This window comes from Tauraco erythrolophus, chromosome 4 (assembly GCF_009769465.1).
Source record: "Tauraco erythrolophus isolate bTauEry1 chromosome 4, bTauEry1.pri, whole genome shotgun sequence".
Taxonomy (NCBI): domain Eukaryota; kingdom Metazoa; phylum Chordata; class Aves; order Musophagiformes; family Musophagidae; genus Tauraco; species Tauraco erythrolophus.
Window position 1 is genome coordinate 37,670,767 of NC_141468.1, and position 17,001 is coordinate 37,687,767.

The following is a 17,001-nucleotide window of genomic DNA, read 5'->3' on the forward strand; positions in this document are numbered from 1 at the left end:
TCCAGTTTTGACTAGTTCACATCCTTTAAAATATTATGCTGAAGTAATGATAGTGCAGAATTTCAGTTTTAATCATCAGTTTTATGAGACTGCTTATCAATAAAACCCAGTAAATTGCACTATTTCTACTAATAGGTGAATTATGCGGTTGCAGTGCTGTTTGAGTTTTTCTAATACTAGGCTTGTGAAAGAAAGAGAAGACTGAAATAATTTGATGGCTTGTAACTGTGTATCAGGTGAACAGGCTGGCATTATGGCTTCAACTCAGTAAAAGCATCTAAATACATACTAAATTGAAGTGTACAGGTTATCCTGTGAATTTCAATGATAGTATAGCAGAGTTCAGAGCTAAATGGTTGGATACATAAAATGTTGATTTGGCAGTTGGGAAAATTTAGAAAAAAATGTCTCGTAAAGTGGAAGAACAGCTATATTTTATTTTCCTTGTCATGATCAAATTAATATCAGAACTGTGGATGTAATTTTTAGGTACAGGTTACAGAGTTCAAAACTCAGCGGTTGAGCGTGATGGTTGAAGGGACAAGCCGTTCTATCTCTTTCACCAGTTACAGGAAAGTAAAAATGAAAAGCAAGCAGTTGATGCACAGTGACAGCAACCTGAAAAGGCACATACCTCTTCATCCTATTGTCTGTATGCAGCCTCTGTGAGTGTCAGACAGTCACCCTAAAACAATAGGAAACAAAGTTAGGAGGTGAATAAAATAATAAGCCAATGAAAGAATAAAAATGAAAGAACTGGAAAACTGCCTGTCATTATTCATTAAGCTTTAAGTACTTTGTTCTTCATTGTGTTATCTCTGTCAGTGATTCCAATGATAATTGCTGCCTTGACTAATACAGGTTTTGTTAGAGTTTTGCTGTATATGTCAGACCATTTGAATGTGTTGAAAATGCTTTACTGCTCCAACTTCAAAACCAGTCGATACGTAGGTATTTCTCCTATGTAAAGATCTGGATTGTATTGGGTATTCTATTCTAAAAACTTGTTCTCTCTTCTTGTCTTTGTATTTCAGGTTGGTTAGTGGATGTTACTGGTGAATACCAGTATATGTATTTCGTCTGCGGAGTGATTGTGATTGTGGCCAGTATCTGGTTGTTCATTGGCAATGCCATTAACTACAGGCTTTTGGCAAAAGAAAAGAAGTTAGAAGATGAGAAGCAGAAAGCACAGAAGAACGCTGACTCGAAGGAAGCAGAACCGTTAACACACAATGAGAACGAAGATGCTGCCAGCAGAGCTGATAAAGCTCTTGAAGATCCTTCAGAAAGAGAAACCAATATTTAATCTGCAATGTAGCTCAGAAGGCAACATTTATGACTTCCATTAGAAATATGTCTCCAAGACACAGGCCAGGTTTTGTGGTAATAGTGATCAGTCACAATATTGGATGTGAACAGATTTTTGCCCCATGGCAAGACTCTAAGTTAGATTACTATCTACAGTTTATTTATTTCAGTGATACAAAAATTGAGATTACAGAGGTAGAACTTCCATGCAAATGAGTCCATCAAACTATGACTCTTGACTGTCAAGAGTCAGGTAAATCAGACTATACATAAAGCCTTCCAATGACAAATGGTTTTGTTTTAATAGTATTTCTAATGCAAAAGTATCTCTTACTTTTATTTGGGAAGATACTTTGTGTTCATCTTTAGAGTATTGTTAAAGTCTGTTGAAATAATCTGCCCAAACTGTATTTACCACTAATATTAAACAGAATATAAGCTCAACGCTTTGTTCAAAAGAGACAAAGTACCTGAGTGAAGCACACTGAAGCATTTTCTCTTTTGTATGCCCACTAGGTCAAAAAGATACATTATGTCTGTATAAAAAATTACAATATGAATGTAAAAGTTAAGGCTAGAAGATGATCAATTGGTGGGCGCCACCTCTAAAATACAATAAACCGCTGAATTACAATATATTCCAGAAGTTTTTTCCTCCTGTGATACCTGACTACATTGTACTTCAACATATACATTTGAACACAAAGTACGTTCAGACCTCACTGATTCAAACTAAGATAAAATCTACCTGTATGTAAAAGGATTTAAAATCAAGCTTTACATTGCTGACAATAGTGGCAATTAGTTTGTTTGGTTACCTATTCCTGTATGGCTGAAGGAACTGGATTGAACTGTGAAGTCTTCTTCCTAAAGGGACTAGATTCAGAACCTGCTTATGTTAAAAGGATATTTACCCTTGGCTTTTGTGGCCTCAATCAGTTTCATGGCAATGACTTCAAATTAGATGCTTGGGTTTATTGACAAGTCATTAGTCGTTTGATGGTCTGCTGAGAGGAGATTTAAGGTCTAACTTCAGGTCTTTGCAGATAGGTAACTTTATATCAGATCTCACCTCCGTTTCCCACTATTTAGTGAAAAGCTACTTCTTTTTTTTAATACCAGTTTGAGCAAAAATGCTGCAAGGCACATTGACAGTGCCAGTCTGGAAGCTTTATATTGACATATCGTTTTTGTGCAGGGTTTTTGGTCTTGTGTCTACAATTTCACACAGACACTCATATCAATTAAAATGTACACAATTGTTCCTCTTCCTGTAGGCAAAAGAAAGCATTAAGTCTACAATTTTACTTTACAGAAATTAACATTGCACTTGAAAGCAAAAAGTGCATGGTTCTGAAGGTATTAAGTGAAAATATTTCAGTTCTATTTGCAGGTGAGAAAAGGTGCTATTCGTTTTAGAGGGATGCATATAAATGCCTCAGAAATTGTGAAAATTAAGGGTCTGATTCATAAAACATTTATGCACTATTTATGCAGAATACACATACATTCAATTCAGGAAAAAGAATATCATTCATTTTAGCCCTCTTTTAAATCTCAAAAAGTTGAAAATATATTGGACAGACAGCTAGCTGTGTTAAACAGCACTTTGACGTGCCAATAGCGAAAGAAAAAAATTAATAGTAAAATCTAGTAAATATGTCAGTTCTTTTAAGAAAGAGTAGTTTTCAATATTATTATTTTCATTTTCATTCTTCTAAGAATTTTAGTAGTACTTCTGTTTTGCTGAGTTGTCATCTTACATACTATGAGCTTCCATAGTAATGCTGAACTTCTTCATTATCTCAGCACCATTTTGTGAGAGAAGCATCATGAATCTACTTACAGCATACAGAAATTAATACCTAGATTTTACGTAGTTAACATGCAGAAGAACAAAACACCTTCCACAAGTCCTGTAGTTTTATAGACACATCAGAAACAAAATATGTGCATTTCAGAGTTTTGGGAGAAAATATGGGTTACATGCTCAGATTAGAGCAGAACTGTGTAAAGGAGAATGCTTTAGTCCCAGTAAAATTAGTTACTCTCCCAGTCCCCATCTTCAGAGGAGAAAGAAATACATTGCATCTCCTTCCAAACCATAGCCCTGGCAGCACGCCAGGAGGTAAGAGCATTGCTCTGGTTTGGGCTATACAAACATATAGGGTGAATTCCAGGATCTGTGAAGGACCCATGTGCCCAGAAAAGAAAGTGACTAGGAGTTTCATAGACACTAAGCTTTCATACAGCAAGGAATATCAGTTATAAATACTGGATTGTGAAAGATGAACTGAAATTTTAGCTAAAGCGTAGTCATCAGTAACATTACTCTGCTCTTGACAGCAAGTGGTAGAAAAGCAGAGATTATTTGAAAAGAGATGAATACAGAGGCTGAACCAAAATGACTGAGGCGAAATTCTAGGTGCTTATTATCTCTTTGCAAAAAACAGCATGATTAAGAATATAGGGTAGAAGACAACAAGTGTCAAATTTTGACTTAAGTCTGTAAGAAGTTGCTGTTGAAGAAATAAAGGACTCAGAAGAAAGATGATAAAAAAAGACTCTCAGGAAACATGTAAGCAACTTGCCTGTTCTATGCAGGATCACAGAATATGATGCAACATGGCATAGGAAATAAGGGAAAAACAAGATTCCTCAAGCAATAGACACATCTGACCACCAGTAACAAAAGTTATCTCACTCAGAGGAAATAAAAATTTATGTAAACACACCCTCTGCAGAGCTACTATTCTTTCATCTCTGGTGAATTATGTTAAAAAATAGTAGAAATGAAAGAGCTGCTTTACCACTGCTCACCAATATGCAATTTTTAATCCCATGGGATAAAATGATGTCGTAGGCAACTGGAGCAATATAAAGTATGAAGTGAGTCAAGTGAAACACTTCCTTACACCTCTTTCATTACTTCTCCTGATAATGCTAGCAACAAAATAAAAAACATCAGAATACTCTTGATATTACTGAATATTAAGGAAGTTAAAATTCAGAGATGAATGAAGAAAATTGGAACCATATCTATGCAAAAACTGCCTGGAATTAAAAAAACTGTGTCTTCCAAATAACAGGTCCTAAAGGGGCAATTGCCTTGTGTATGTAGCTCTTATTTCTAAAAGTAATAATGATAAAAAATTCCCTCAATTCTAGACAGAGCAGCAAAGTAGCAAAATAAGTATAACTTGCCTTCAAACCCCTGAATATCACTCTTACTTGCACTGAGCTGTAATTTGTATTGCAAGTAATTTAATCGTTACTTTTCTGCTTTCAGGATAGGACCTGGATATATGTCATTTCTCTAAATCCCCCTGGTTTCTTTTGATTACCTTGCCTCCAGTCTGGACAACTTCAGGGTCAGGACTAAGAGGTTCCTCTGCCCTGCAATCAAGAAACATACTCTCAAACTTCAGGACTTACCAGATGCATCTGTTATGCGCTATGGAATCTGTAGTCTCTGTCAGTTGATGCAAGCAGATCCTTAATTGCTTTTAATCTCATTTATGCTCATGTATACTTCATCCTCTTCATTGCTCTGCCACAATTTCACTGAGCCTAACCATCATCTTGCTCTTGTTTGATCAATCAAGAAAAATAATACTAGAATTTTAAAATTAGTAGGAAAGGGGATAACATCAATAATATTTTTCCTATTTAACAGCAAGTTTAAGTGTCAAGTAGTTTCAAAGTAGACATCCAGGTACTTTTAATCTTTAGGGTTCTTTGACATTGTACTCTCTAGTAGCTGGAGGGTTCTTCTGTGTTACCCTTTCCAACTCCAGAGAAAGAATTCTAACCAATAATTCTCAGTACTTTTTCAAGAAATTATCGAAAGTTCACCCCTCCCACCTCTCACCATTGAACTGTGGTTGCAAATGTTGTCAGTTCTGTATTTCCATTAAGTTTACAGAAGCATCTTATTATATGAAATCCTGTACCATAAGTAGTCAGACTACAACCCTTGTATTTCAGGAGTGTGATTTGTGAACTGTTTTGACAGAGTTAGGGGAAGTCTTATTTTATCTTCAAATAGTTTTTTTTTTTTTAATTTATGCTGTTTTCATGAGAGGAAGTTCAACTTTACTTACTGCTGAAGTGGATGGCAGCAATTTCACTAACATCATGATTCAGAATTCACTTAATAGTCTTTTTTTGCATATCAGCATCCAGTGTGCTTAAAAAACATCTAGCACTGTGTACATAACTGTTCCTCCCAGAGAAAGCTCATTCCTCTTGAAGGTTCTCCACCCCCACCCTCCATTTTGATGTAACACAAAGAATTTGAGCCTGGCATGTAGTGATTTTTTTTTAAACGCTTTCTTGTCATTCTCTTTCCTCAAATGCCTAAGCAACATTTTCACTTGCTACTTTCAGGTCTGGATGGTTGTGGGTATTAGTAGGGAGATATTATTCAGATTCATAATAAGCTGCAGATATCACATACAGCCAGATTTGGGGCGGCCATCAAGGTTTCACTAAGCGACGACGGTGACCACTTTTATAAATGAACCTGCTGTAACTGATAACTGACAATTTTTTCCTATAACAAAATTGAATTGAGGCAACTTTTGTTAGTTTCTCTATAGATGACTATTTTTCTACTCACAGAGAGGAATATAAGGGGAATTTTTAAATAATTATTTTCTGAGATGACATATCAATTTTAACAAGGCTCTTCAGATTTTTTTTTGGGGTGGGTGCTTTTCTGATATTTATGCATATATATATATAGAAAATGTTTGCATGTATTATCACCTTTTTGATCACAATTTGCATAAGCATTGCTATGTAATTTCAACATAATTTGCATGTTGTTGTTTCGCAGTTCAAATTTTTCTCATCATCTACCTCTCAATTGAAGTTTGGAGACTTGCACGACCCTGGAAGAATACTGCTAACAAAAACCATGATGGTAAAACCTCTACAGACTATTAGAAAGTCTCCCAAATATTTGAAGCTAATTACAGTTCTATTTTTAAGGCGGTGCGTATTTATGGCCAAATTCTTCTATCAATTGGCATAGCTTTATTAAATCTAAAGATTTAACCCATACTAGCATAGTTTTTACATCACTGAACTGATATAAAAACTCACAGTGTCATTTAAATATCCTAAGTGTACTGCCCTTTCTGTGAGATGCTGGCCCTCTCTTTTTTTTTTTTTTTGTTTTCTTTCCATTTGTGAGTTAGTAGAAGTAATTAAATTGAAACATTAGTTAATGTTTCATAGTTAATACATCCAAATAGTTTTAAAAATTATTACAGAATACTTTGCATTTTGCTTCCTTTAAAAATAAAAAAATGTCTTTATTAGAAATAATAAAGAATTTTAGCTTGCCTTCCCTTTTGTGAGGCAGTTGAGGGAGATGGTCACAAAATGTTGGACTGGGGCCAAGGAGTAATGATTGTTCTTCATATGCTCTTTACAAAAACAGAGATGATGATTGTTTCTTCAAAGATATTAGTGGTTTTAGTCTGCAAGCCATTCTTGCCTTCTAAGATGTAGTACAAAGTCCACTGAAGCCAACATAAAAAACCACTTTCAAAGTCAAAGAGCTTTATCAGACATTGTAGGTGATGTGGCTTCAGTGGAGGCTTCCGCCTTATTTTCTCCATATCAAATCTCAGGAGTATCAGAAATAACACAGCAAATGTAGGATTTGTTGCAACTGGTAAATTTAGCTATACCTGCATAATATTCCTAATGAATCAGTCCCTAAATTAACGCACAATATGTATTATTTTAATAGCCTATGTAAATAAGAGAAGTCAAACATAAACTCTGAATGTAGATTATAAAATATAGAGGATATATTTCAATAAATATCCGAACAAATCTGTTTAACCCCTAAGGAAATTATCTATTTCCTTTCAAGCCTTCCTTCAGCAGTTTATAATCTTCATTTTTGTTATTTCCGGGGAAAACAGTTTATGTCTTTTGGGAATGTATATATAGATTTATATATAAGGGAATATATATGCATATGTGTGTATATATGTATTCCTCTATATATAAACCTCTAATTTATATATATTATATATATTGATGTATATATAAAATATATATAATGTCTTAGAGTAAGTTGCATACTGTGCCTGATAAATGAAGCATATTTGTAAGCAGATAAAAGACTTCAGCAAATCACGGAAAAATTCAAAGGTTTTCTGCAAGAATATAGTTTATTATTTTTCAGTTTCTGCTGGTTTTATTTATAATAGAAATTCATTCAGAAAAGAGCAATATTACATAACACTGGTATTTCAACCATGATTCAGTTCGAAGTGGCTTAAGATCACTGAGAATTTTCATTTTCGTTAGACTGTAAAACCTACATTATTGGTGGAGGGGCTGGTTGGTTGGTTTTTCTCTGGAAAATCTCTGAACAGATTGTAACACGTGGACTGAGTTTTCATCTATTGTAGAATGTATGACAAGATCATATAAGCTATTGAGGGACATGATATTCTTGTAAAAAGTGTGGAAAATGAGGATACTCAAGGCCCTATAAACAATATTCCTGTGAAATTGTTATGAGAAACTTTCCAGAATACTAAACTCTAAAAACACTGACAGTTTTTCTTATCTTTTCCAGGTTTGATTTTTTTTTTTTATTTTATCTGCAAGTAGGCAAGCCAGTGAAAAGTCTACATTCTCTGACTCTTTAAAAGTTCTACCTTAAGTTATTGAGAGCTTGTTTCAGAGTGGTACATAAAGCACTTAGATAAATATCCTTCCTGAAGTGTGACGTAGGTGCTTTTTCCACATATAGCCTACTTGGAAAGTTCACCACATCTGCAGTCTACCAACAGAACTCAGTATTGCTATGCAATAATTAAACATGCAGTAGCCCTTGTTGTTAACTAACAAATTTTTTTCTTCTCTTTTGTATTTTGCAATACTCTATGGTTTTTACTTGAATATATGGGCTAGATTTTTTTTTCTTTTTTTTTTTTTTTAAATCATTTATTAGCTAGAAGGTGATATTTATGTTCCAAAGAGATCTGGGTGAATGATAAAATTCTCTTTCTAGATGCCAAATCCTTTTTTTGACTTGACAAAATTCATTGTTCATAATGTATATTAACCCTGTAAAATGCTTATGTACTGCATTATATTGTATTTAGATGTGTACTTGCTCTTTAACTTCTATTCCAGGCTTGTACTAGTGTCTAATATGTCAAGTTTGTCCATATATATTTATGGAAAATTACAATGGAAAATATGTATGATAATTGGAAAAAAAAATAAAATTTCCATGTGAAGTTTCTGAAAGGATGTAAGTGCTGTTTTTCTTAGACTCTTTAATAATAAGTTATTTGCACTTTTAAAGTGTACAAATATTCATATATTCATTAATTGATTCACTATTCAAATGTAGCTAAGATCTCAAAATCACTTCTCCTTGCACACAGCAGTGGAACTGAAGGATTTCCTGTGTAGGAAAGATACTACTAGCAGCAGAACATGCTACCAGACCCTTGCTATTCATAATTCCACCATAATTATGATTTAATCTCATGCATTACTCAAATACCATCTGGACACCCAGGATTTTCCCCCATTACTCTGACTGGTATGTTTTTCTATATTTCATGTACATGCAATATCATTCATTTATCACTAATACTCATTTTCATACAGAAGAGAAATTTATCCATATGGCTTGAAATAGTGCATGTAGATAGCTCCATTTCTTCTCATCTTTCTAAGCATTCCCAGATGCTATTATTTGTCAATTGACTTAAAGTTATGATTGCTTGCCCCAGTTAAATTGGTGTTTATTTATAGAATGTGATTGGATATTTAAAATTAGAGATATTAAGGAGATATTAGAGATAATATTAGAGATACTAACATCCTTTCCCTACTATCTACACATCTTTTACACAGAAGCGCAATATGCTCCTAAGAAATAAAGGTGTAGAAGATTAACTATTAAATAAGAAAATATTCTGGTTTCAACTGGGATAGAGTTAATTTTCTTCCTCGTAGCTGGTACGGTGCTGTGTTTTGGATCTAGGACAAGAATAATGTTGCTCACACACTGACATTTAGTTGTTGCTGAGCAGTGCTTGCACTAAGTCAAGGACTTTTCAACTTTTCATACTGCCCTGCCAGTGAGGAGGCTGGGGGTGCACAAGAAGTTGGGTGGGGACACAGCCAGGACAGCTGCCCCAACTGACAAAAGGGATATTCCATGCCATATGATGTCATGCTGAACAACAACACTGGAAGGAGCTGGCCAGGGGGTAGCAGCCACTGCTCGTGTACCGACTGGGCATCAGTCAGTAGGTGATGAACAATTTCATTGTGCATCATTTGTTTTGTATATTCTTTTATTATTATTATTATTATTATTAGTTTCCCTTCCTTTTCTGTCCTATTAAACTGTCTTTATCTGAACTCATCAGTTTCACTTTTTTTTCTGATTCTCTCCCCTATTCCACTGCAGGAGGTAGTGAGCAAACAGCTGCGTGGTGTTTAGCTGCCTGCTGGGTTAAACCACAACAGAAAGAAATAGCTTTGTCTATGAAAGCAAATGGTCTTTATTTTTAGATTTCTAATAACTGTGAAATCTATTTTCAAAGAATGTTATCTATAATATTCTTGATATGGAAGTGTTGATTCAGCTACCAGAGTATATTTAGATTTTGTTTAGATTCTAGACTCCTGTAATATTTGCATATTTGAGTATTTGTAATATTCATAAATAATCATTTTTCGAGCATTGACCAAGCAAAAAATAAAAGTAAAGGTAAAAATACATAGTGGTAAAATTACCTCTCTGGCACAATGAACCATGTATGATATTAAACCTGCTCAAAGACATTGTTGATAGCACTTGCATGCCTGAAGATGTGTTGCCTCACTGAATCTGGATGCATGACTGAAATACATTGCTGATTAATAGACATGAATTCAGAAAAATCATACCTATTCCTGAGGGTTTGTACTTTGATAGTTCAGTGGCAAGGTAGATGGAGACCTCAATCTGTCGTTTGTCTCTAAGGTCGGCTGTTACTATGTTTTCCCACAAATTGTATTTTATTCTAGTAATGAGCCCTTTTAACTCTACTGGTTATCCCAAATTGAGTTAATAGGTTACATTTACCAGTGCAGCTCAGCAATAATCACTTCCACAGTTTTATTCCTCTGATCAAGACTTAAAAGCATTGCCATTCAGTAAAGTTCCTGATACATAATATGCATATACTATAATTCATATGATATGAGTATATTCCTAATAGTATGTTTGTGAACATTTCTTTTTCCTCATGCCTCCTCTTCATACGCCCTGGTACGCATGCATTTGCCATAGCATGTTACACTTCAGTTCATCTTCTCAAATTGAGATAAGACAATCCCCTAGAGATCAGAGATACCAAGTTTATGGTTTAAATATAAAATCAGAATCATAAGCCAAAGGAAAATAGATGGTATGTGGAGTGCATTGACAAGAGACACATAGTTGGTGATTGACATTCACTAGCTGAATAGGTAGTTCAATTTTCATTAAATGGCTTCTAATTTCCGGTGCCTGGTGACACCAAACTGTAAGTATATCCCTTGATGTAACAAATATTTGGTTAGAATATATCCATCCTTTCAAACAACTGTTTTTTTCTCATCGCAATTGTGACGAAAAGAGACTCGACTACAAGGTTCAAGCAAACGGTTTATTTGCACCGCGCTTACAGGTTTAACTGTAAGGTTCAAGATAACGATTTACTTTAACTGCGCTTACAGATTCAATACGCCACTATTGCAGGGTTTTATGGGTACAATGCAGGAATGCACTATTGCAATTTAAAAGCAAGATATACACTGTTACAATACACTATCACAGCACACAAAAGAGTCACGGAATGCACTATTGCAGCACACAAAAGAGACCACACACAAGACACTAGATTTAAAGCATGCTAAATAATCACTTACCCCCTCGGGTAAGGGCTTTCAATCCCAGGGAAGTTCCCTTGGCCGGCGTCCCGATCAAGGGGGAAAGAATCTCCTCGCAGACCAGCTGTGTAGTTGGAGAAGCAGCTCCCGATTCCCAACTCAAATCATAGGGTTTTTATCCCCTGATTTACGTGACTGTGTCGGTACCATGCCTGAGGGGGTCTTTGGGGGTGTGAAAGGGAGTTTCTCCTTATCGATTGTCTGAATACACAAAGTTGTCTGAGTACGCAAAGTTGTCGGCTGAAGCAGAAACCTTCCAGCTTCCCTTTACCTTATCTCAAGCAACTGGACAATGGTTGGATTGAGACTCAGGGCATATTCTTTGCTGAGGGAATTTCAAGGCTCAAATCAAGTTTTGTTTCTTTGTATAATGCAGCACTGACTCATCAGACAACTCAGGGCTGAGCGATCTACACAGCTCCCCGTGGGTCGTCTCTGCCTCAATGCAACACAAAGCTGGGTTGCTTCTACAACTCCCCCTGTGTCACCTGTGTGCTGGACATTGAGTCGTCTGTGTGCTGGGCATTGCTGAGAAACTTGATTTGGATCTATGAGCCGGATGATCCATACAGCAACTTCCTACAGGATCCTATTGTACAATGTGATGATGTTTTCACCTCAAACCTGAGATGTAAAGACATGATTCTGCTGTTTCTTTGACTAGCATGAGGCCTCTGTCTTGTAGTCTTTTCTGTACAGAGGAACTCTTTAGCTAATCTATAATTCCATCATTTTTCTCTCAAGATATATAAAAAATTATTTCCCTGGAAAAAATCCAGAAACGATCAAGCAGAATGATATTTTAAGGACACTTAACCCCCTTTTTATCCATTAGCACCGATGGATCTTAAAACATCTGGAACTGTATTTTCTTCAATTCAGTTTAAAATTTTAGAATTGCAGATTCCAAGTTTTATTTGAAAATTACCTCAACTCAATTTTTCAAAGTAGTATATCTGAAAGAAAATTAAGCTGTAAAAAACTAATATTAATCTTCAATTATTTTCCTTTTAACATTTTGTCAAAATTTAGAGTAAATGGGCCTGGAAAGTAATTAAGTTACTTCCCCTCTTCCAGGTGCTCTTCTCTTCCTAACTTTTTACACTCATGTTGACCATGCTAAAAAGATATTTATTATGTAAACTAATATATTTTAGCTACTAGACATGGATCTTCTTTTAAACAAATTACACCTAAACAACACCACTAAGCAAAACAAATCTGGAAAAAAAAATAAATCCAACCATTTGGAAAAGAAAAAATTCTCAGATCTTATGTCATAAAAAGCATGTCTGAGAAATTTCCAGGAAATAGCCAAGTCTCCATAAAGAAAAAACTGAATCAAAATGTCTGACTGGAGGAGATACTGTTCAGCATTTCTAGATATCAAAATCTTGCACATATAATTTCGATTAAAGATAGAATTAGACGCTAACATCTGGAAATTGTCAATTTTAATTTGAGTGCTTTTAAGCAGTAGTATCTATGCAAGGGTTTCTTTCGTTTTGTTATAAAGCATATGAACATTCTTTCTTTTGATATGCCTATTTTTTTCTACATTCGATTAATTTCTTTTTCCCCTGGAAATTGTGTAACTACAATTAATCTAGCAATATGTATTTTCTGTATAAAACTGTTGCAGATTTATTGTGATAGCAGAAGAGTTTTGATGCCTTCTATACCAACTATATACAGTCCCGGTCAAGTCTGTTCCCTTTCCTACTTCCCCTTTGTATCTTTTTTCGCAAGCTGGAAATGCATACAATCTATTTGAACCCTTTAATGTCTGTGAAATTGGAATGGGAAATTTGCTAAAGCCACTTTCCTTGTTTCTTGATTTAAGACATGCAGAAGTTCATCAGCACAATCTATTTTGGTTTTATTGTCCTCATCAAAGTTCCTGGAGACCTACAAAACCCAAGAACATTTAATAAAACTCTTTATATGGTATTTGAATTCTGAGCACAAAAGCCATGTGAAATATTTAGGAAAACATGTTATTCAAACATCTTTAAAGTCTTAAAAGTTGCTCTTAAAATAAGTATAAACTGAATACTAATAGAAAATGTTTATCTTGCATAATCTGGTTCGGATATCCATAGCTGGTATGTGCTTGTATTTTCCACAAAACAGGTATTTTCAGAAACGGTCCTTTAGAACCTTAAAGTTGTAGCTAGGTACCAAAAGAAATGGCAAAATTTTCTACAATGCCACACGTGTACATGTTTTCACTGACAGAGTTTATTTTGGAGGAACAGTGATTCATTTTGCCAACCATCATAATATACTCTGATTAATAACTGCAATTCCAGTTTGGCCTGAATGATAGATGAGTAGCAGTTAGGCAGTGTAATTATTCAATTCAATCACTGAGCTGAATAATTGGGGAAAAATGGCTGAGGTTGAACCGGTGGGGGTTTTTTCCCCTCATAGAAGTGTTTCTTTGCCTTAATTACAAACCAAAGCTTTTCCATTTATTTTGAATCTTTTGAATGGAAATAAAAGTAGAGTTGGATACTATTTATGAAACAACAGGATTCAGCAATGATCACATTATTCATCAGACATATGGAGAGACAGACTCACTTCTTTCTTCTGCCTGACATGAATGAACTCATGATTCCCTCTTCTAAAGCTACTGGGGATTCAGAAGTGAGTTGCTGTCCTGCAGATAATTTTTACTGGCGCAGAGACAGGTAATCTTTTGTTCCATTTCGCATGGCAGCACTCTAGCACCTGGACTGTGTGTCTTCCAAGAGCAAATATTTTATGCAAACTGAAGGAACATCAATAAAAGAAATTGCTCATACCCGCATGCCAGAAAAATCCTACGGAACTGTATTTGGAGAATATCATAAGAAATGCATAGGTTTGAAAGGATACGGTATCCGTTACTTTTGAAAGACTGAAATAAAGTAGATTGGCAATGATAATTTCCTCTTCCTTTTTACTCAGCTGATGTCCACTGCAAATAAAAGGTTTTATTGTTGGGTATTAATAAAATCCACAGTTAGTTGTTTTATGTTTACATGGACACTGGAGTTGTTGCATCAGAGGTATAGTTGGAATTGACTGAAAATGACTGCCTCACAGAACTAGATATTCATCTTCCCATCCTCAAACCCAGAGGTGTGGAAGTTTGATCTGTAGACAAAAAGTAACTGAAAATAGGAAATAATGCCCCAAAGTAGCAATTATTTTCCAAGAGAATTAATCTTTCTAGCAATATTTTTCCCACAAGTAACAGTGTCACTAATTGGTCTTAATTCTGGGTTCTACTCATGTTTGTTCAAGCAAGATTTTGTCTTAAAATTATCGAGTTAATTAATTAATTAATTAAATCATTCTTAAACTCTACCTTAACAACAGCAGCAGCAGCAACCTGGAGATTCAGTGCAGCTGGCAGAGGGTGGCAAGTGGGCTGTTAACAGAAGTATATAGTCCCAGGGGCTCAAATGTGCAACATACTTAACTGACCTCAAGAATTTCACAGCAGTTTACAGCCAAAGGACTGCTTTAAGTTCCGCAGTTGGTGCAGGGCATTAACAACAAGCATGAAACACCTCGGAAACATTTACAACTCCGTTTTGCGTATCAGTTAATAACTTATTCCCACATCTATGTCATCAGACTCAACAACGTGTTTTCTGTTTACTGAAGAAACTGTCACTGAGAGGCCTCCACGATAACCTATCTCTCACCTTCCTCCGAGTGCCAACCAGACAGCAGACTGTGGAGCCTGGGGTGGAAATTGCTTGCCTCACACTTTTTGCACAATCTCCAGCTAATCGTTAAGCACCCACAATACACAACATCTGAGCAATGCCTTGCTTCAGCTCTACAAGGTGCTCAGTTCAGGGGCTCATCTCACTGAGTTATGTTAGGAAGTGTCTCTTTTGAACACAGTCCAGATTCTTCCTCACTGCCCAAAACCTTATCGAGGGATGACCACAAAACTTTTAAGCTGAACAGTTTGTGTGTTTTTTTTTTTTTTGTGATAGTTGTGTTTCTGTGCATAATCCACAGGAAAAATGTAAAGTTTTAATTTAGGGACTTCTTTTTCTGATGGATTTTACCAAAAAACTTAAGAACGTCACATGGAACCAATCAAAAAACTTTATGAGTAGATTTTTCCACTTTAGGATACCTGTCCTTAGGAGACTTTCTCTGTCAAAACATTTTCGATCACTGTATGGAAAATTACATTCTGGAATAATTTTTTTGACCAAACACATGTGACTGTGAAAATTATAAGCAATCCCATGCTGGAAGTATCTTTGGCGGGGGTGAAAGGAACACAAAAAACCTTCCAATGTAAGAAGACTCAGAAATACCACATTTGGGAATCTGTCTTCTGCTCCTGAAAAGCTTTTCTCTTTTGATACAGACTTTATGGAAAAGTTTGTATATTTAGAAAGTTTTCTCTTTAAAATAGGGTCACAGTATAAATAAAAAGAAATTAAAATGCAAGATTACTGCAATTTGTTTCATATCTGTCCTATGGATTATTTTAGGAAATTTCGAAGCAACTTTCTGGACTTGATTTGTCTCTTATTTTCCTATATTTCTAAGCATACAAGAAATTATGTCTAGAGACCTTTGCAAAGAAAGGTGAAACCTGTGAAAACAAGGTGTATTATCAGTGATTACTAATATTTTTCTGTTCTCAGAACACATACTGCTTTCCTTGTCACTTTTGTAGCAGCTGAAGGACCACTTCCCCTGTTACAGAACTGCAGACAATAAGTTCTCAGCATGAGGTTGCTAGCATCCCTGAAGAAAGAGCTACTCACTTTCTAACACCTCTGGCCTAGAAATAACTTCACAGATCAGCAAAACTCAAAGCCACATGTTAAATTAAAGGCAACTGTTTCTCTACTCAGCTGTTTATTTCTAACTGGCTTTTATTATCATAGGAAATAATAGATATGGACATTTGTAACAGCTAAAAGATTAGGTGCTAAAGAACTTATAAAGCTCTGTGAAGCTAAAAATATAAATCACTGCCAGAGTTTGAAGAACAGTATCTAATCTGTATGAAAAACCATCTTGCTCACAGTCACCATATCTCCTTTTCTACAATGAAAACAAGCATCTCTAAGTCCAGCTGGTTATCCCTACATTGTATTAATTGTTTAACCTTATACAGTTTTGTGGACCTGCAGAGGGTGTGGAGCAAAGGGAAGGTCCATACAGCCTCCTACTCCCTTGAGCATTCCTAGGTGCTGTGTTGAAACACAGCTTCTTTTTGTCACCAGTGGTTGAAGAGGTCAGATGCTGATAAGTGGTATAAGGTGTCGTTTTCCCACTGCATCTTTTCCTCCGTTTCACAAGATAAGGCATGCTCTGTCATAGTTCCCAATCTGGAGATAGGATGCAACAAAGGGGAAAGGCTCTGTTTTCCCTAGGAGCTGGTCCTTATCTGGCTAGCTCTTCTCTCACTTTTTCCTTTCACAGGGGCTTTCCAAATGCACTGTTGTGTCTGTCAAAATGCTCTCTAACTGAAAATATACATGATTGCTGCTGAGTAGGAGTAATCTTACTGCAATATGGTTCTGCTACTGCACGACAGGTTGAGACATATTATATTATAGCAATTCACTGAAACATATATGTCACAGCAGCCACTTGCTTCAAGATGAACAAGTAGATCACTTACATCTCTGCTAAGATAGAATCATAGAGTCATAGAATGGTTAGGTTATACCATCCACATCA

The 17,001-nt window shown here is 35.6% G+C and overlaps 1 protein-coding gene across 1 annotated transcript in view; it reads left to right on the top strand.

Annotated features, from left to right (window-relative positions):
• Positions 1-1,306, top strand: part of SLC16A7 (solute carrier family 16 member 7) — a 32,433-nt gene extending 31,127 nt beyond the window's left edge. The window contains exon 4 of the mRNA XM_009977483.2: positions 1,035-1,306. Coding sequence (XP_009975785.1) covers positions 1,035-1,306 — 272 coding nt within the window. The remainder of the gene's footprint in view (positions 1-1,034) is intronic.
• The last annotated feature ends 15,695 nt before the right edge of the window (positions 1,307-17,001 follow it).